The sequence below is a fragment of the Coturnix japonica genome, chromosome 1 (genome assembly GCF_054131305.1).
Source record: "Coturnix japonica strain WE chromosome 1, WE-NBRP24, whole genome shotgun sequence".
Taxonomy (NCBI): Eukaryota; Metazoa; Chordata; class Aves; order Galliformes; family Phasianidae; genus Coturnix; species Coturnix japonica.
Window position 1 is genome coordinate 58,711,329 of NC_140663.1, and position 21,800 is coordinate 58,733,128.

A 21,800-nucleotide genomic window follows, 5' to 3' on the forward strand; every position below is an offset into this window, starting at 1 on the left:
GGGGTTTCTGAAATCATCATTAGCTTTTACACATGGGGCATTCTAAGGTTTGATGTGTGTTGTACTGATTTTACAGATGGGGAAGCTGTAAGTGTATTATTTTAAAGGCAAAATAGGGAACTCAACTCCAGGCATTCTAGCTTCTTCTCTGGTGGTCAGTGCTTTAACTGCTAGTTCACATTGCCCACTCTGTTGATATGGTAGCCACCTCAGCCAATAAAATCTTTAATCTGTGTTATGATTGAATTTATACTTTAAAAATAATTATTATTAAAAAAAAAAACAAAAACAAAAACAACAGCATAATGTCCGACACATGCAGGAGATGTTTTATACTTTTCATGGTAAGGTACTTTGAACAGCTTGCTGGCGTACCTGCCCATTCAGGGTCCTGCCTGGTGCTTTAGAGAGCATTTATGTGATATTGTTATAAGGACACTTCTTTCTTTGAAAAAGAAAGCAAAGACACTGATCTGGTTTTTGACATCAAATATGGTGTCATTCAGTATTTGTGCTCTCTTCCTTCAGTGGACTACAGCCAGAAACTCCCATGGGAGTTTAGAGCTGATAATGTATAAAAATATTAGAACAAGCCCAAAATAATAGGGAATCTTCCCAGTCTGGGATTTGACTGCAGATGTTAAGATTAGACCAGGCTGCCAAAAACTTCCAATTTCCAAGCAGAATACTCAGTGAATACTGGGTTTTTTTGCTTTGAATTTACTCAGAATTTGAACTCAAGTCACACTGCTTTGTAAGGCATGCCTACCTTTAGAAACTCAGCTCATTTACAATCAAAACATTGCAGTGGATCCTCCAGCTGATGTTAACAAATGCAAACAAAGCATTTTTTTTTTCTGCCAACTGCTCTTGAACAAGGATCAGACCCTGCAGTTCAACAGAGTCGGAGTCCTTCCAGTGCTGAGTTTTGTCAGCAAGAGCACAGTCCCCACAGCCTGCAGGGTTATCAGCTCTGGCCTTCCAGTTAATTCCAGCTTCTAAGTTCAAGCACAAGACGAAAGGAAGATCTCTCTAAGAGATATAGGGGCTGGTGTGTTTGCAGAGAGACTGGCTTATTTCATGATTTCACTGAGAAACCAAATGAAACCTGTTGGTGATGTTGAGTGTGACCCTTTCAAAGCTGTTTGGAAAAATGATAGTTATAGTGGGATGGCATTTTGTGCCTCTTTTTCAAGAGGATCTTGGTAGCTACTGCAGTGCTTTACTGATAACTGCAGCGTGATACAGGGTCCTCACCTAAGAAGATGTTTCCTTAGTTAAACTTACAAAAAATGACCTTGATATAAACAAGTATAGCAGTGTTTCTATGAGTTTGTAGAAAAGAATATTTCACTGAGATCAGAGCTTTATATCAGTTAGATAGGGATTCTGAAGCTTAGCTTCTGGTTTTTTTTTGAGCTGCCACGAGAGCATTTCAGAAGGGCTAGGAAGGTCTGCACAGCTTACTGTGTACGGTATTGTACTAACAGCATCGTGTTTGTATGACTTTTGTGCCACAACAAGTGCTTTACAGAATACTAAGTAATCATGTTTTCTAAAATGATTCCTTAAGTTGCTTTTCATAGTTTTGTTATATTCTCAAGACAGGAAATTGAACTATTGAAGCAGTACAAAATTCAGCTACACTTTGTACAAAATCCAAGTGAACTCACAGCTTTAGGAACAAAACCTGAGATGTGTAGGTTGCTCTGAAATTAATGCTTGCTATTTATTCCACAGAAACTACAGCAGATACAAAGAGCACAATAACATTAATTGATTGAGTAAATTCTTGGCTATAAAATACTGTTTTTCCACAGTTACCACAATTAGCTGTACATTTTCAAGAGCATTTACACCATGCTCATAAAAACATGCATTAGCACAAGTGACCCACTGTTCCACAGCTGCTCTGACAGTGTCATTGCCTGGAAAACATTTCCCTCACAGTCCATCTACCATTGGCCCAACCTGATGGAAGTCAGAAAGTACCAAATCCTGACTATATGGTGGGTGTGGTAGGGCAGCCTAGCCAAGACAGAGAGTGTGCTCCATGATCTTTAAACCATAATGGGGGCTTGCATTGTAGTGCTGCCAGAGAAAGGTTCTTTGGTCTGGAAGTTCAAGCCCTCAGCTTAGTCAGTGTTGCCCTGTAGCTGTCAGAGTTTATGATCTGTGTGGGTTCCCATAAATCCAGAAGGATTGCCTCTGTCCTATTCCAAAAGACAGTGCACATTACTTTACCCACCAATAGCTGTGTCTTGAAATATTTTTTTGATATGGTATTCACGTCACCTCTCCATGGGCTGCTGTTTTGACTCCGACTCATAATGATGACACCACAGCTCATCCACCAGTAATGATGCGATCCTGGAAACTGTCACATTCAGCCTTATGTTGGTTCAGTAGGTCCTGACAAACCTTCATATGGCGTCCTTTGTGTTCTTGTGTGAGCATTTGTGCTACCCACCTGGCACAAACTTTGTGATACTCCAGCATTGCCACCATGATTTCCAATGCATCAAAGCTGATATTCTGCTCTGTATGCAGTTCCCTGGTCATAATCTGCTGATTCATGTGGATGAGCTGATCAAGATGTTCTTCATTTCATGGTGTGAAAGCTATGCATGTCTGCCAGGTCTGTGGCCTGTCTTCACATCGCTGTTGCCACTGCTGAACCACAGCACCTAATGCCTCACTGTGCTCACATCCACTGTTTGGTCAATATCAACACTCAACAAGTGTTGATGAATGTCAGTGCGTGCCATTTTTTTTTTGCATGGAAGAATTCAGTGATGCACCTTTGTTTCATACCCACCTCTTTGTCAGTCACCATTTGGTCACACTGCCTCTCTGCTGCCATCTGTCACACAGCAGCAGCATGGAATGTAATACTGGTGAGAAGGTTTGACCTCTACTGCCATACCACCAACTTTCTCCAGACATTGTGGTCCAACATAATAAAATAGGAGATGTTACTTTGGGAGCTGCCCTTGTACATTTGATAGTCTATCTTAAGTAATTTTTCAAATTACCTAGCAGAAGATTCATATGCCTCAGTCTCTCTATTGAAAATGTAACTGAAGGGTCTCCTGGATCCCTAGATCAATAGTGAATTTGCCAAAGGGTTGGCCAGTATATCATTATTTGATATAAAAGCACAGTTCTCTGTTTAGGATGGGAAGAGATGGAGACATCCCCTTCCCCCAGGATCCTTGTCCCTTGTGAGAAGAGTCATGATGCATTGCATGTGAATGATATCTCTCTTTTCTTCTGACAGTTGCAAAACTTGAAAGTGGTGATTTAAGGAGGGGTGATAGTTACTGCCTTTCCTGGTATAGCACACATCTATTCTTCCACTACGTAGCACATAGCTCGTTACGGTTCTGTGCAGAACAATTTCTCTACATGGCCAGGTGATGCTTAAGGAGACTAATGAGAGAAATGATATGGCCCAGAACACTGGTGTCAGGAAATATATTGCAAGGTGTCTATCTCAAGGAAGCTGAAAGTAGGACTTGTCTTATTATATATTTCAAAGGGGATGTCTGTGTCGCCACCAAGTTAGGCATATACTCTGTCCGTGCTGCATACAAATTACAATTTTTCAAATACTATGTTTCCATTCAATTTTCATTGTCTTACTGATAAACCCTTTGTAGTATCAGGGCAAACTAGAGTCCATCTCACCAGCACACCATTCTTTTGAAGCAGGAACTTGTTTCTAAGGCAATTGTAATATAACTGTGCAAGTATCAGAGGACAGGATAGAGGCTATTATGGGCTTTTGCTTTTCGTAAGGAAAATCAGACAAATGTCCCTAATGGCAAAAGGAAGCCAGCAGCCACACGTGGTGACCAGAGAATGTTTTTGTGCAGTGACACTGTCAGTGCCTGCTCTGTTGTCAAGCTGAAGAACTGGCTTCTTTTTTTTCTTTTTCTATTTTTTTTAAATGCCATCAACCTGAGAAGAGAAAAACCCTGTGAATTTTCATGAGATACCTTTTCCTCATTTCCAGCACTTAAAAATCCAATTATATTTGGTTTTATGCTAGTATTTGCCTCTATTGCCGTTGTTAGGTTTTTGAGTCAGAGTGATTTTTCTATTCTGATGGTGTGGAAGAAAAATATGTTTCATTATGACTGGTTATAACCCTGGAAATCTTTTCTCTCACTTGGTTTGATGATTATTTTTATGTTGCGTTCTATACTGATGCCTAAAGTGAAGTAGAATGAACCATAAGGAAGAGAACCTTTGCTAAAATATATCATCTCCTTGCATAGTGTAAAATTATCTTGAACAAAGCTTGCATCTTACAAATGTTATGCTTCTTTCCTCTCACTATTGCTCAAGTAGTTTTTAGAGATGAATGTGTTCTTTTGCAAGGATTGTTTATGAAACTGTTGTTCCTAGCAACCTATGCTCACCTGTGAACAAATCGCATAGCACAGATAAGATAGCCAGTTGTTTCTAGATAGTGTGACCTTATAAGCAGAATCTGTAGCGAGACAAGGTTTTAAATTTCTAACCAGATATGTTATGAGAGTAATAAAAAGAGCTCCTCAAAATAGCCATGGAGGCATTTCAGAGCACATCCTTGGGAATATTCACTCATGCTAGCATTCATTAAGTTTGTTTTCGGCAAAGATTATCATGAATGAAATTTCATTCAGTAGTCATTGTGATTATCTCTGTACTATGACAGCAATAACAATATGCTTTGTACAAAGTCCAGATCTGATTTTATCTAAGGCTGGAGAAACATCTGTTAGAATCTCCAGAGAATGTATTGTCTAAATATAAGACCAAACTCAGCTTACAGTTCATGACTTGGGACTGCAAGTCCTTGGAGAACAGTGAATTTATTTACAAGAAAATTCACAGCTAGAGAAGGATAAATGCAGAACTTCTCCAAATGTTACACCATTTGAACAATATCATATTACAGTGGTACAACTCCAATGAATATAAATGTAATTATGCTGTTTTAAAAGTAGCTTAGACAATGATGGACTAGTTGTATGAATAAAAGGGAATATCTCTACAGACACAGTTCATTATTTTACTGATGTAGTTTATCCACTCGCTAACGAACACAGTGGAAGTGTTTTGTTTTGGTTTGTAACCACTGTTACCGAAATATATGTACCAGTGTAATCCCTGAAGTGTTGAACATGCCAAGAGCTGCACTCTCTGTTGTACAGTATATGGACTCCCAGCTTGTTAATAAACTCCCCCTGGAGATGTTAAATGGAACTTTCAGCTGTGGATAGCATGAGTATGCATGAAATCTTGTTTCCTGCAGTCTAAAGGAAAATAAAAGAGTGGAGTTATTCTATAACACTTGACTAGAATCGACAGTTTGAATCTGGAAACTGTGCCTAAGTCTAGGCTCAAGGAAGTATTTTCATAGCTGGACACTGTTCACTGGGCAGTATGTATATAATTTTGCTTTCTGGGCCTTTGTTTACTGGGAGGAGAAGCACTTATCTGGTGCTTTGAAGTTGATGCAGTTTGGCCAATTTGTAGAGTACTTTCTGAGCACAGTGACTAGTGCTAGCTACTCTCTGGAGCAATAAGTCTCAGATACAGCGAGATATAGTATACACTATGGACATAAGTACAAGTACATAATGTACATGTGCAAAATGAAAAGTTTCTGTGGAGTGGAGAGAAGGAGCTGCTAAAGATGCAGTATGCTAACTCCTTATATTACTCAGACTTCAAATTAACCACTCCTTTTTGCTTGTAGCAATTACTTGTTCTCAGAACAGTTTGTTGACAGCAGAGAAAAGCACAAGACTAAACATTTCTCTTATTTCATTGCTCTCTTTTCCCATGTCATACAGAAAAAAACAAAAAACAAAGAACCACACCAGATTAATTCCTTTGACATTTGTATTAATTACTGTTTTCTTAGTTTTATCTCTTTTTTCTGTCCTTTCCTCTCATCTTCTCACTTCTTCGTCTCTGAAATTATATCTTCCTAATAGTCACATACAGGTTTACAGGGTTTTGTTTGGTTTGGCTTTAGTTTTCTGTAAGAAAGACTTGCCCCTTCTCTTGTCCATCCCGGTGTACAAGGTGTCATGATGTGCTGGTACTTTAAGTCCGATTACACTTTTAAGTCCTTGAGCTATCATGTATTCTGTTAGTATTTGAGGAATTGAAAATCAATCATACAGCCTTATGGCTTAGGTTCAACACAATTGTATTATGCCCACTTGAAAATGTCAATTCAAACCTTTTGGGTTATATTTCAAAGCCTAATCAAGCATGCTGTCCAGGCTGGTTTGGAGTCAACTCGCTCTTTTCCATGGGTCTGTTTATTAGAGTTTTTTCTGTCAGAAACTAGTGCAGAAAAAAACAGTTTTCATAACGGTACAATCATTCAATGGATGTTTTGCAAAGACAAGTTGCCCGGACAATTTTTTTTAGCAGAGAGTGCTTACAATTGTAAGGCACTTCTGCAACTATGTTTCAAAAAAGGAAAAGTGAACAACCTGTACTGATAACAGAATGTTTGCAACTGTCCTTTCTCATTAAAAGTACTAGTTTATGGAGATTGGTTTCTAGTCCTGTCTTGTCAAACTGGTACAGAAATGATTGTAGATGCCAATCGAAACCTAGGAGACCTTTCATATCCTGGACCATGTGAATAAGTGGGGATGATGCCTTCAAACAGGTGGGCCAAAAATGCTGGAAGAACAAGCTAAGCAGGAGTTCTGCCCCTCTGTTTGGCAAATGTTCCAGGGACCTTGTTTTGGGTATGTCAGAGTACTTCTGGTAAGCGAGAAAAACTCCCCATGAGGTTGAAAGAAGATCCTTTTGGAGTGAGCCATTAGCAGTCCTCTGTGAAAATATGTGCCTTTATTTATTGGCGGATTGGAGGCAGATGAGCCTTGTCCTTTAGAGAAGAACACAGTGATAGGCTCTTAGTGGTGGCATTTCTAGCTGATTTATAGAAGTCTCTTCATTCATTGAAAGGTTGGTAGCTGTCCTAGGGAATCTGAGTGGGCACTATAAATAGGAAACTACTCTCTCCTTTCATCTCCCATAGATAAAGGCATTGATCTGTGACCCATTCTTTGTGCTTCTTCTCATTACTTGTGCTTCTTCTCATCCTATGTTCTGCAGAGGCGTAGAGATTTTCTCCAGTGGATGCTTGACTCCCGCAACTCAGCTGATGCCTTGGCAGGTGGATATTTTGATAAGGTCTGTCCAGCCACCACTTCCAGCCAGAATGAGGTGCCTCTTGACACGACCTCATCTGAAAAGGCTCAGAAGATGCTAACTGAGGATGAGATAGCAGGCCAAGCTTTTCTCTTCCTGATTGCTGGATATGAGACCACCACTAGCACACTGTCCTTTGCCACGTACTTGCTAGCAACTAACCCGGAATGCCAGGAGAAGCTGCTTCAGGAGATAGATGAGTTCTCAGCAAAACATGTGAGTACAGTATGCTAGTGTGGAGCTTCCTGCAGGAAGCAATGAAATATGGATATCACACAGCCATGAAACCTACATGGCTCCTATTTACCTCAGTTTTGTGTGTATTGTTTATTAATATACTGTCAAGATTTTACACACTGTTACCCTACTTTTTCTCTTTCTTATGTGAAAGAGAAATAGTGGAAAGTTATCTGGTCAATAGTTAGCTTTAATGTTCCCTTAAAGTGAATAATATTTTATGTTTGCTGATGGTATATTCTCTGATTTCCAATTGGGAGCTTATGAGGGACGTAGTACCTATATGAAGTAGAAATTCTTTTGAACAAAACTTCAAAATTGATCTAGGTATATTGATATTTAATGTGGGGCTCTTTTGTATTTTATTTCTTTATTTACTATTCATTCATTTTGAAAAAGTTAATTGATGTCACTTTTCAGCAGTTGAAGAGATGACCCAGGATCTTTGTGAAATAACATAGTTTTGTTTCTTCTGTGGTCACCTTTATTTACTGATCTTTGTAAGGATGCGAAGAGAATTATTATTATTCATAAAGTTCAAAGTTTATTCCTTTTTTTTTTTTTTTTTCCCTTCAGTAGCAGGATATAAGTGTGTGCTTAAAAAAAAGAAGTCATTCATGTGTAATTCTCTTATAATGTTTTAGAATGATTTCTCCTTTGTTTTCTCTATTTATCAAAGAAGTTCATGTTTCCTGGTTGATCATCAACAGCACTTTGTGTATCTAGCAGACAGTCTAGCAACTATTGTTCTACTCTCCACTCTCCACACAAGTCATTAGTTATGAGAATTCAGACTGAGTGACTTTGTCTTTTTCTTTCTACTGAACTTGTCTGTATTGGGTCAAAAGGCCAACTGGTGAAAAATGATGCAAGGGATGACTGTCTGGTAGAATTTAAATGCTGGATTTGCATACTAAAGTCCTTAATGATACAATTTTGGTAGTTTTATGCTTTCTATGCATTCCATGCACTGTGTTGTACTTAGAGAACAAGAAAGGAGTCATAAGATTATCTCCTTGGCTGGCAATATGATGTTCTTGGTTATGTAAAAGCATGCCCATTCAAGAGTTTCTGTTTCCCTCCTGTTGGTTGGGAAACAGAAAAGCCAAAATTTATGTACACAGAATGTTTTGCCTTGCATGAAGATGGTTTGAGAGAGGTGCTTTTCCACCAGATTCTTTTAGCTCCGAGAGTGCGGATGGACAACAGCTGAGCTTTTCCTCAGAGCATGCTACATATACGATTATTGTGGAATCATAGAATAGTTTGAGTTGGAAGGGACCTTTGGGATCATATAGTTCCAACCCTCATGCCATGGGCAATGTTGCCACCCACCAAATCAGGTGTATAGGTATGATCAGACTGTGTAAGTCTCTGGTTAATACAATGAAACAATAGATGTGCTACATTCTAACTTCAATTCAGGTTACTTTCCTGGGTTATTAGCTCTATGGTGCTCTAGTTGTACCATATGTACTTGTTTCATTCACATACAGCAGCAGACCTAATCATGCCCTCATGTCCAGTTAGCTCAATTGACTTCCTTTAGGCTTGCAAAGTTGCGAAGGTTCAGCATGGCCTGGAATATTTGTGATTTACCAATTAATACTGATGGCAGAGTAGCACAGGAGAAATCTCTGTTTCGTAACCTCAAGAAGAATATGTTTCATTTCTTCTACAGTTCATTAAAACTAACAGCCAAAGAAGCTAAAGTGAAATTGCTGGGAGAGATCTCTAAATATGACAGGTTCGTGATGTCCTTTCTATATGTATATGGATGGGTATATGAATTAGTATACTTTTTGATGTAATTGCATAGGAAGCTGATGAGGAATATTTGCCCTGCAAGCTGTCACTAACTTTTTGTAGACTTTTCATAGAAGGAGACTGTTTACATGGCCATACCTGTGTGAACAAGTACTGTGCCCCATAGATACAAATTTACAGTCTGGCACAGCTGGCAGTGAGGGCTGCTGGGGGTACACTGCACACATCTTGGAGAGTTTATTTTGGGTTAGTTCTAATCTGATCCTGTGTACCAAATGCCACTTAGTAGCTGGAATGATCTTCTAGTTTAGGTGCTATTAAAGGAATGCTGGCTGCACCCCTGAAGACTGTAGTGTGGGACTGTGCAGCAGGCTTGCTTGTAAGCATGCTCCTGATCCAAGCTAGAACACTAATCCATCCTTATGTTGTATATGGTCTGTCTGAGCTGTCACTCATTGTTATTAGTATTTCAGTAACAATACAATCCAAATGAGTAATGCTAGACTCTATTGATTTTCTAAGAGGAATATTTGGCCTCTGCGGCATCAAAGGGGAGCTGTGAAGCTAGGAACAATTGTGGCAAGGAAGTTAAAACATGATGTAGAGAGGTGGCATTCAAATGAGTGTGGGGTTTTTTTTTCATGTCAGTAGTGCACACAGTGTCATCCCAAACAACATCCCATGTTTTGAATTGGTTGGAAGAACCTTTCAAATCATTTCCCCATATTTTCTATCTTTCGGGTTTATCTGAGAACATATATGACTATGCAGTTGATGAGAGGAGGGAGATAACTGTTCTTGTACTGTCTCTTAAGCAAGGAAATTCAAGGTTCTAATCTGCGTTGCTCCATTCTTCTTATTATAAACAGATTATAACTTGAGGGGGGACAACATGCTGCTTGAGCCCATTCCAGAATAAAAGTAAGGATGCAACAGTTTAGTCCCCTCAGTGACTGTAATTAGCTACATTTAGCCTAGAAAATAAGATCCATGTGGACAGTTTGCATATTACAGGAGTTATTTTAAAACAAGGAATATATGGATGCTCTGTTCATTTGTCATGCAAGAGAGGAAGAGGGCATAACAGCTACAGTTTGTTATCGAGTCAGTTGCTAAGAAATTTGATTAGGTTATAGCCTGTGCTCAGCACATCAGCTTTGCTCTTATCAAGGTGCTTTGCAGTTTTCCAAAAGGAGAATGCCAAAGCATGGAGAATAGTATGGCCAAGTTGTTAGGACAGGTAGTGGAAGACTGCTTTGATTTGCAGATATGCAAGCGTTAAACACAGTAACCTCTCCAGCCAAATTTATACTCTGGTAACTATACTAACTGCTCTCCACCACGTCCCCCTTCCTTCCTCCAAGCATTTCAGTTGCCTCATGTAACATGTTTTATTGCCCTAATTTGTGCTTGTAGAGCTGTGGTGTGATTTTACAGCAGCTGCTATGTTTCATCCTGGGGATGGCTGTACTTCAGTGGTGGACAGAGTGATTTATGTGTAGATAGGTCCTAGTTTATACACTCATTTACTAAAGTTTATAAAGACACGTAGGAGCCATCTGAGAAAAGGTGCTATAAATGACAGGCACAGTTCCAGTTTTCCTGATCCACCAGTGAAAACCTCAAAGTACAGTGCCCTTGTGATAGCATGATAGGAGAGCAAGACCAGTGCATCTGGGCATACAGTGGTATTTTGTCAGCTCTGATTAAGTATACCCTTGAATTTGCTCTGATCTTCATCTGTTTTGCTTGCACAGTGATTACCTTAGAGGAATAGGACAGCAGGAAAGGGAAAGAGAAAGCACGGCTCATCGAGAGAGTTTTAAAGTAGGTATGAAGCCGGGGAGGTTAAAACAAGGCTTGCTAGAGATAAGTCTAGGGGAAGTGTGATGGGACTGGGGAAGATGTGAATGGCTCAATCAAAGTGCATCAACACCAATGCAGGCAGCATGGGCAACAAATAGGAGGAGCTGGAAACCATAATGTGCCTGCAAACTATGAGTTTTTTGCTATTACTGAAAATGGTTAGATTCCTTCCACAACTGGAATGCTGCAATCGATGGCTATAAGCTCTTCAGAAAGAACAAGCAAGGAAGGAGAGGTGGTGGTATGGCTTTCTGTGTTAGAGAACGTTTCAATGTTATTGAGCTAGGGCTGGGAAAGAGAAAGTTGGGACTTTGTGGGTAAGAATCAGCAGGAAGACCAACAGGGGTGATGTCTTGGTGGGCGTCTGTTATAGGCTGCCTTATCAGAATGGAGAGACAGACAGCTGGTTGCATGATTGACAGCCCTTGTTCTATTCAATTTCCCTGATATATACTGGAAATAAAATAGAGAGCAGAAGAAGCAGTCTAGGAAGCTTCTGGAGTGTGTGGAAGACAACTTCCTGGCACAGATGGTAAGAGCCTACCGGGGGTGGTACCCTGCTAGTTCTGTTGTTCACAAATATAGAAGGGCTGGTGGGAGATGTGGAGGTCGGGCACTGTGTTGGGCAGAGTGACTGCAAAATGGTAGAGTTCTCTATTCTTGATGAAGTTAGAAGAGGGCTCAGGAAAACTGCTACTTTGGGCTTCCAGAGGGCAGTCTTGAAACTATCCAGGATACTGGCAGAGAGGGTCCCTTGAGATTCAGTCCTAAAGGGCAAGGGGATCTGAGAAGGCTGGGCGCTCATCAAGAAGGAAGTCAGAGAGGTGCAGGAGCAGGTTGTCCCCCTGTACTGTAATATGAGCAGGTGGGATAAATAATAAAATGGTGTGGATGAACAGAGAACTTCTTCTGAGGTTTTGGAAGAATAAAGGAGTTTAAATCCAGCTGGCAATCGGTTATACGTGGTATTCGCCAGGAGCTGGTACTGGGTTCTGTCCTGTTCAGTATCCTTAATAATGACCTGGATGAGAGCATTAAGTGCACCCTTAATAAGTTTGCAGATGACATCAAGTTTGGAGGAAGTATCAATCTGCCTGAGGGTAGGAAGGCTTTACAGTGGGATCTGGGCAGGCTGGATAGCTGGGCTGAGCCCAATGGGGTGAAATTCAACAAAAGGAAGTGCTGCATCCTGCACAGCCACATGACCACAACAGCTCCTATCAATGCTACAGGCTTGGGGCAGAGTGGCTGGAAGACTGCATAGAGGAAATGGACCTGGGGGTATTGGTCAATTGAACCTCGGTTGAACACAAGCCAGCAGTGTGCCCAGATGGGCAAGAAGGCCAATGGCATCCTGGCTTGTATCAGAAATAGTTTTGCCAATGGGAGCAGGGAAGTGATAATTCCCATGTACCCAGCACTGGTAAGGCTGCACCTTGAGTACTGTATTCAGTAGACATTGCTCAGTTTATGGATAAGGATAGGTATACATGGTTTGTTTGAAATCTATATCACAGCTGTGGATTTGACTGATCATTTGAAGTTACAGCCCTAGTGGGCTTTCCTTACATTCTCTGGTAACCACTGATTTATAGGAGACTTAGAAACACCAGTATGTGGAGGAATTAAAAGCATTTAGTCCCAGTGTGGCTCTACTCTATCCAGTGTCCTATTAACACTTGCATAGCTATTCATTGCTGGAGAGATTTGTTACAAATGTTTTCACCATTGTCTAGAGCCCATAAATTTTAAGTGCACTTCAAAGTCCTGAGATGGTCTCTCGTTATTTAAATGAAGATGGGGATTTTTCCTTAATGATGAAAAACAAATCTTCCTATTCCTATAAATATTTGCTATTCTTTTGCGCTATGGCACAGGAATATTCTCCATATGTATAATTGAAAATGTTGACTGGACTATATCTGTGTTTCCTGCATGTCAGTAGTACTGAAGGATGCCAGCTCATTGTTTCATTTGTGGAAAGGTACAGCTTAATTCCATTATAGCTGCTGTGTGTGGTCACTTGTGAATGGGCTGGGTTTAGCTGGATTGATACATAAGGCCCCTCCTCTGTGATTTATGAGTTTGATGCTGTTATTTATCAAACATACTGGGTGTGGGCAGTGACTCATTTGGGGTAACTTGGCACATCATCACTGAATTGAGTGGAGTCAGTCTATTTTGCTGCGGCTTATGATTCTCTTCAACACATTGAGGAGCTCCTTCACTGATCTCTCTGCAGTCTAACAGATATGTCATACTGTAAAGGAGATTGTGCATTTTCAGAATTTCCCTTCCCTTAAAATTCCCAGAGAGCAATGAGAAGTAGCACCATTTTCATGGTGTCACTGTGCATGATTGAGTACTTTATATTTTTAAGCTGTTTATGCAAAGAATCTCCTCGGTAGCACAGACTGCTTTCTCTGAGCATTAGTGAGAGGTGAAAGTCAGAAAGATGGCACTGTCAAGGAATTACCCACAACAATTTGCATGAATTTGGTGCCTTTCATGCAGTATCTCAAGGCACTGCACTTTCAGAAGCCAGCAACTACAGAGACTAAGCTTCACTAAGTAAATATTGCTGACAGTGGAAGCATGCATTTATCAAGGGAGCCTGAATTGTTAATAGTTTGCAAAAAAAATCCCACAGAGTCACTGTTGCACATGCATATATATGTATATGTATAAAACACAGAAACAGTAGGCACAAGCAATGTTGTATCATGTTGCTGTTTATTTCATTCCAGAAAACAACCCTATTCAATTTATTTGTGTAAGAAGATATTGTAGAGATTGCCTCACAGTATTCACAAGTGTCAGCTGCCAGCAATCAGTTTTGTTGTTAACAAATGAAAACATGCTTTTAAACATGCAGAGACTGAATGCCACTGAGTTATATTTCTGCAGTTCTTCACACAATGACTTGAAGTCTGAAATCAGTTAATTAGCTTTGTCTTACAGCTGCATACACAGGTTGGAGATCGCTAAGTAGGAGAAGACATTATGTCCCTGCTTCTCTTAGTATCTAGAATCTACTGATTTAAATGCAAGGATTTGGCTCAAGATCTAGATTCATTTTCCTTGGGGAGAGACTTTAATCTTTTTGTTTGTTTGTTTTTTAATTGACATATTCTCTTCTGTACAAGAAGAGATAGCCTGAGCAAGTGCTTGAGCTTATGCTTATCTTGTGTGTGCCCACTTTGACATGAGCTTGTTCCCAGACTCAAAGGCTGAGGGGGAGCACTTAGGGAAAACTTGGGCTCAGTATACCCCACTGTACAAACCTTAGCAGATATTGATTTACATAGTAGTCCTATACCCCAGACACCTTTAAGGTGCCTACCAGAGGATTTGTCCTGTAATATTTCTGGGAAGATCCCTGCTGCTGCTCCCACTTTGCATGTGGGATGTGGTTTGTAGATAGACACAGTAGTCCTTTGTCAGAATTATGGGCAAGCAAGAAGAGTGTGACCACGCAACAACCAAGTGAGGGCTATTCTTTTTGCGATGTATTTGTAGTTCTCATACTGTATCTACAGGTCTTGACTCTCCACAGGTGCCTCTTTAAAAGGTAAGTACTTCCTGGAGATTAAAGTTGTTAATAATATGGAAAGAGTTGAGATGGTCAGCTGGTAACCCCAGGGTGTGTTTTAGAAGTGCTTTGGATTCTAAAGTCTGTTCTTAGTCTATAGCAGCGAAGTCAGTATTTCAGACCACAAAGGTATCTTGGCATTATTCCCCCTTCCTTGACTTTTCCAACAATCCCACCAAAAAGACAGCCTTGTTATGAAAAAAAATATATTGATTTTCTGGGCAAATCCTAACAACAGCTGTGAACTGGTGATTTTATATGTCCTGGAATGAGGTGCTGTTGAAATGATTAATGTGCCCATATTTCAAGGAATTTTATTTATTTTTGACATCATAACATTATAAGATTCTCTTCCTCCCCTCTTCAACAACAACAACAAAAATAAAAATAATAATAATAAAAAATTCCATTTGTTCAGTTCAAGCTTATCAGTCTCTCACCCATGAAGTCTAATTTATCTTTTGCTTGCAATGTCACATGTTGCTCAGTGACTCTACCTTATTGCTATTCTTGAGCAAAACTGAGTCTCGGGTAATGTATGCTGGACAGATATTCATTTTCAACCCCTATTTTTTTTTCCTGGTAGTTTGCCATTCTCATAATAACCAGCCCACTATCACTGTTCACGTTAAAGAATTAATTTTTCTAGTGACATGGGACATTTAATGGTGAGCATCTTAATAATAAAGCTTTTTAAATGCAATTAGACAGATCTGTTTAAAGAATAAGTACAGGAAAGGATGCAGCTTCCTCATCTTTCTGTTTCCCATCTTCTCCCTATCTGAGGTTTGCTGTTTTATTGGTTTTCATTTGGTTTGTTTCTTTGAGAAAAGAGCGTATTTGCTTTCAACATAAGGAAAAAATTGACTGCTGAGTAAGATTCTTGTTACAGTTTTGTTCAAATTTGTGTCGCAAATGCTCCTGCACAGCCCTCTGGACATTTTATGGCGATCAACGCACTTCCTCAAGAGACAGAGGAAGCCATATTCATGCAAAAATCAGTGTTTAATCAGTACAGACTACCAGTATTAGTGTTATCTTTCTAGCTATAAAGTAGCAGAGTCTTTGCAGAGTTCCAGGTAGAATTGGTAGATACAATTTTGCACTGGGCAGTTGCGCCTGGTAAAAGTGAGTAAGAAGATAAGGCCAAAGCATAGTAAGTAACACTCCCCACCACATCTTTGGTAGGAAAATGCTCTTACTGTTCTTGCTAGAGGAGTTACATGTGGAGAGCTTATGAATGAGGATTAAATGGCAGGCTAATCTGGGTAATGCTGTTGTGGGTTTTTACTACAGGCAGCCTGATCAGGAGGATGAAGTTAATGAGGCCTTCTACACACAGCTGAAAGTAACCTTACAACCACAGGCACTGGTTCTCATAGGAGGCCACACAGATATTTGCTGGAAAAGCACCACTGCCAGTCATGCACCATCCAGGAGGTTCCTGTAGTGCATGAAGGATAGTTTTCTGATGCATATGAAAGAAAAGGAGAAAATGAATTATGGCTGAAGAAAACAATATCTTTCATCTGAAAGCTGGACACACATTCCTGAACTGTACACGTTATATGTGTAAGGTGTGAAAGCTGAGGAGAACACATACTTAATTTGTTAAGAAACGACAAAATCCCAGCAGCAGCTGCAATGAAATTGAACTTGTATTCAACATGTTAATCTCCTAGAAATGATCTTAGCTTGTGTGAATGTGAGGTCAAAATGGAATTTTTCCTCCAGGTATGCACATAAATTAGGTTGCACTAATAGGAAGTAACCAGTCCATTTATTTGTCAATAAGCATTCAAAGTGAAGGCTGAATGAGCCTGTGTCAGAAGGAAATGAAACTAGTTTGCATTTCATGATTATGCAAAGCAGTTCTTGGTAAAATGCACTTTTAGTGACCTCCTTTTCTATTTTTTTCCTTCTTCTACCACACTGACAGCACATGTATTTAAATAATTTCCATTTCTAATGACATGTTTATGTGTTACTTTTACTTAGCCTGAGATGTCTTTTGTATTGTTTGCTGTGTTTATTCTTATGCTTCCCTTTTAATGTGGAATGAAGGAAAAAGTGGTGTTTCTGGGTGTTCCCTTGCTCTGGAACTGTAGTTGTCTACATATGAGGAAACATTTCTCTGCTGAACCAAATGTGAAGACTGGGGCAAAGGGAGTAGTCAGGAAGATGCAAAGAAAAGTAGGAAATTCATGCTATTTGAGGACTGTTCCGTTTTACTCCAGCTGATAGGTTTTACTGTCTGAGAACTGGATGACACCAGTTTTTTACTAGTTTATCCAGGAAATTTGGTGCTTGACTTTCAAAAGAGAGAATGGAAGTATTTTCCAAAATACAAATAATAGAATGATAGAATAATAGAATCATAGAATGGCCTGGGTTGAAAAGAACCTTGGCAATCATCTAGTTTCAACCCCTTTGCCATGGACATGGCCACCAACCACTAGAACAAGTTCTCTACAGCAACTAAAAACTTTTAATTCAGTATATATAATCGTGGTTTCTGATGTTTCAATTAGTGCCCTAAAATGCTTTCTGTGGAAATGGAAGCTGATCAGAAGTAGATCTTCACTGCTGTAGCAGCAAGTGAGATAGACAGTCAGGGCCTCAGTCATGGGAGAGAAAGAACTTTTATGCCCTAGAAACCTTGACTGCCTGTACTAATCAACATGTAGTAGATGAAAGAGTGCTTGGGTGAGGACCCATTTAATAAGAGGTAAAAGATTTTCTAGTTTCCTTAGTCAGGTCTCAGACATAAAGAGTCTGAAGGCTCAGTTTTTTTTCTCAGTCCTAGGAATTATCCTCCCTGGCTGCCACTGAGGCACTGGAACTGTTGAGCAAACACTTTCCAACTGTATAAAATCTGTAGGTCAAAAATTCAACAGAATGTTCACATTGTTTTCAAAGTAAAAAATCTTGGTTTTGTAGGCATCTGAAAGTAAAACTGAATTGGAGAATACTTTCTGTGAGTAAGTGGGAGAAAAAAAAGCAAAAACTTGCTGCTTTTTTTTGTTTGTTTGTTTGTTTTATTTTGTTTTGTTTTGTTTTTGTTTTAACACACCTTCAGGTCAAAAGGAGGAATCAGTTAAAATGATTTTGACCTTCTGGTACAATAGAAATTTGAATAAGCTTTTACATCTTTCTCAATACTCAGAGTTACACTTCAAATCTAAAGGAAAAAATTGAGAACTTGAGAATTGGGTAATTATCCACAGCCCCTTGTTGCTGTCATTGATCTACATGAAGGGATGAGAAAGTAACGGAATGTCAGCAAGTCATTGTATCATGAGCTGGAACAAACCACTTTTAAGTGCTCTTGCTTTTTGGAATTTGTTTTTGAGATGCATCAAGTTCATATGCAATAAGGATATGATGTGAAGAAGGTTTTGTGCAGTGAGGAATGAAGATTTAATAGCCTGATAACTAGAGAAGCTTACAGATAATTTCAAGGTGTTAATCTAACCTTGCTGTGCCTTTAATCTTTAAGCATTCTGAAGAATGTGAAAAACAAAAGCTGACTGTTGTAATATCATAGAGTAGGCATGGAGAGAAAATTTCTTCCAGCAGAGCAGCTTTTAAATAAATTATTGCGCTTTTTTTTTTTTTTTTTTTTTTTCCTCCATGATGGGGAAAAATAGCTCTAAGATGGATTTAAAGGAAAGTGAATTTACTAAGTGTCCTGCATCTTTCTCTCCCACTAATTAGTAACAGTCAAACGCTCTTGTTCTGCAGACACTGACTACAAAGAAAAGGATAAAGAACTTGGGAAAGACTCTAGAGCTGAAATAATTAGGCAATTTATCATTTAGGATAATTGGACTTGTGCAAAGCAGTGTTATTTACCACAGGTTTCCATTTCTCCTAACCGGGTGTGAAAAATACAGCTACATCGATTGGGAAATGCTCTTGGTTCTTTTTCCACAATGCATTGTGCCAGAGACTCTCAGTTCAAAGTGTGATGTTCCTCCCAGTGATTTCTTTTCCCTCAGTGATCTTCAGAAGCAGTGTTCAGCTTCTAAAACCTCAAACCGAAATTAGATTAAAGTGCCCAATATGGGGTCAGAAATGGGAGGGAAAGAGAGACGAGTTTCCACCAGGGAATTTTCACTTAACAAATGAAAGCTTTTGCTTTGTTTCAAAGGAAAAATTGCCAAGTAGAGGCACATCTTAATCACATTGGTAGCCAGCTGAGATGTTTATGCTAATTTACAAAGGTATGTAAGTATAAGATTCAGGGGGTCCAAAACTCCTGCCTCTGTGATGTGAAAAACAGGCATTTAAGTACCTCTGGCAGATAGCTCTGATGTTTCAGTTTAAGAGAGAAGTAGGGAAGCAGGTGTGAAGGCTTTCCTTGAATTTCACCTTACAGCTTGCTAGCAGTATGAATGACCTTTCCCTTGGATAATCAGCAAACTCCAGGCATTAAGAATGCCACGGGGCTCAGCCTTGCCAGAGGCCCTTCATTCTTTAAGATAGAGGGCACAGCTGCTCCTTTGCAGTGCATCAATTTACTGCACTCTCCCAGCTTTCTGCCATTGCCCTCTGTTTTTGAAGACTGCACCTTCACAAGCAGCTATGTTTGTAGCAGGTGCATCAGAAGTCTTCAGAGTTCTTAATTTCACTCTCTGAAACACCTGGTTGAAGATCTAAACCCAGTACTGCATTTCTACCAGGCCCTGGATATCACACTGAGCTCCGTGGTGCTGCCACCCAACTTCTAAGGTACTTGCCTAAGCTTTGGGTAGAGGAGTCTAAGTAGTAGTAGTAGTTGCTGGGCTGAGGCCGGTGGGGTGAAGTTCAACAAGAACAAGTGCTAGGTCCTGCACTTTGGCCTCAACAACCCCAGGAAATGCTACAGACTTGGGGCAGAGTGGCTGGAAGACCGTGTAGAGGAAATGGACTTGGGGGTATTGGTCAATACTTGGTTGAATGTGAGCTAGCAGTGTTACCAAGTGGACGAGAAATCCAGTGGTATCCTGGCCCATGTAAGAAATAGTGTTGCCAGCAGAAGCAAGGAAGTGATAATTCCCATGTATTAAGCTCTGGTGAGGCTGCACCTTGAGCATTGTATTCAGTTTTGAGCCCCTCACTACAAGAAAGACGTTGAAGTCCTTGAGCATGTTTAGAGAAGGGCAACAGAGCTGTGAGGGGCCTGAAGCACAAGTTTTATGAGGAGTGGTTGTGGGAACTGGTGCTGTTCAGCCTGGAGAAGAGGAGGCTTGGGGGAGACCTTACTGCTCTCTACAGTGACCTCACAGGAGGTTGTGGAGAGGTGGAATTCATCCTCTCGTATAACTAGCAATGGGACGAGAGGGAGTGGCCTCAAGTTGCACCAGGGGAGAGTTAGGTTGGATGTCAGGAGAAACTTCTTATCCAAAAGAGTGTTCAGGTGTTGGTGCAGGCTGCCCAGGGAGGTGGTGGAGTCACCATCCCTGGAGGTGTTCAAGAAGTATTTAGGTGTTGTACTAAGGGTTGTGGTTTGATGGGAAGTACTGGTGGTAGGTGGATGGTCCGACTGTATGATCTTGGATGTCTTTTCCAACCTTGGTGATTCTATGATTCTATTAATTGTTATTTTGAAGTAATTTTGCTCTAACTGCTTGTTATTAACCAGCCATCTGACTCCCCCACTGGGAAGAGAATCAGGGGAAAAGGTAATGTTTAAAAGCATTTTGCTGCTTGCCTGCAGGAAATTCACAAATATCTGCTGCCAGGCTGTTGTAGACAAGTGCCATGGAAGTGCTTTTAAGTGGCACAGCTTGACACCCGTTGCATGCATGTCTTCAGAGAGTGTCATGTGTTGTGTGTTTTTTTCCTGCCAACGGCTTGTTATTTTAAAACAGTTGAATACGCTTGATATTTTCTTTAGCAAGGAGAAAGTCATGACTACCAGCAGTTTTCTGTGGAGATGTAAGGAGTAGTAGGTTGTTACCTAAAATATTGCCTTTATCCTGAGCAAGCTGAACGCGTGACGAAATGCAAAATACAGATATAAATTTGGTAGAGCTTGATCCCTCACCAAAGGAGTGTGCGAACTCAGGTGATGGAGGGAACACTTCTGATGATGCAGATATATTATCCAATGAAGAACATTTCAACATTTGTCAGTTTTTGTGCCATACCATGATTTGATGTTTATCACTTTTGTTGAAAAGTGCCTTGACTGACATTCCATGGTTTTGGGGTTGTTTGGCTTAGGGCAAGGAGGCAAATATCTTTCTAGTAGCCCTACTGATTTACAAGGGCTGTGTAAACTCTGTTTTTGACCCAGCACATTAGGAAGGTAGGAATCAAACGGTGGGGCGTGATTCTTGTGCTCACAGCCCCATGGAGCAGTAAGGACAGTGGCAGTCTTTCTCCAAAGCTGTTTCTCCAGGCTGGGTTAGATGCACATCTGAGACCTTGCCTAGTGATTTGTGCTTTGTTTTCCTTTCCTGAACCATTTGCTTCTTTCCTGAACATACAGATCTTTGCAGAGAACTGCCCAGGGAAACTACTCTGCCCACTTATGCCTTGTGGATAACCTTACCTGTTGTTTTGCATTATGACAGTTGCCTGTGCTTTGCACAGGGTCTGTAATCCTTCTTATTTGATTCTGCAAAGCAGCTTATCTGTTTCTTCTATTTACCCAGAGAGATGAGTGGTTCCTTTACCTACAAATCCAAACAATGTTTAACCCAGGCTCTAATTTCAGGCCATTCTTTAGGCTGGGTACTCCACCTATACAGCACTGAAGTGTTTTGGCAGTGGGAGCAAGATGTTGTGTGTTTTCTAAATATTTTAAGTTACTGTAGCACTTTTCATACGTTAACACTCAAATGATACATGAGTACTAACCTATAAATATCTGTGCAAGGCTTGTAGTATAAATGGCCCTGCTTTTTACAGCAGAACACAAGGAAGTTTCAGTGTTGGTAAAAGAGACCTCATAATATTTGTAAGTTCTATTTGATTTAAATGCCAAATAACTTTTTTTGTAAAATAATATGATGCTTTGTACACAGGTTTAAGAGAAAATACATGGATTTTCATTGCGTAGAGATCTGAATCGCTTCACTCACTAGGTCTACTGGAGTGCTTAAGTTAAAGGATG

At 40.1% G+C, this 21,800-nt stretch overlaps 1 protein-coding gene across 6 annotated transcripts in view; it reads left to right on the forward strand.

Annotated features, from left to right (window-relative positions):
• TBXAS1 (thromboxane A synthase 1) overlaps positions 1-21,800 on the forward strand; it is a 238,587-nt gene that overhangs the window by 165,017 nt on the left and 51,770 nt on the right. For all 6 annotated transcript variants that reach the window (XM_032445779.2, XM_015867313.3, XM_015867342.3 and 3 more), the window contains one exon: positions 7,138-7,449. In XM_032445779.2, coding sequence (XP_032301670.2) covers positions 7,138-7,449 — 312 coding nt within the window. The remainder of the gene's footprint in view (positions 1-7,137; positions 7,450-21,800) is intronic.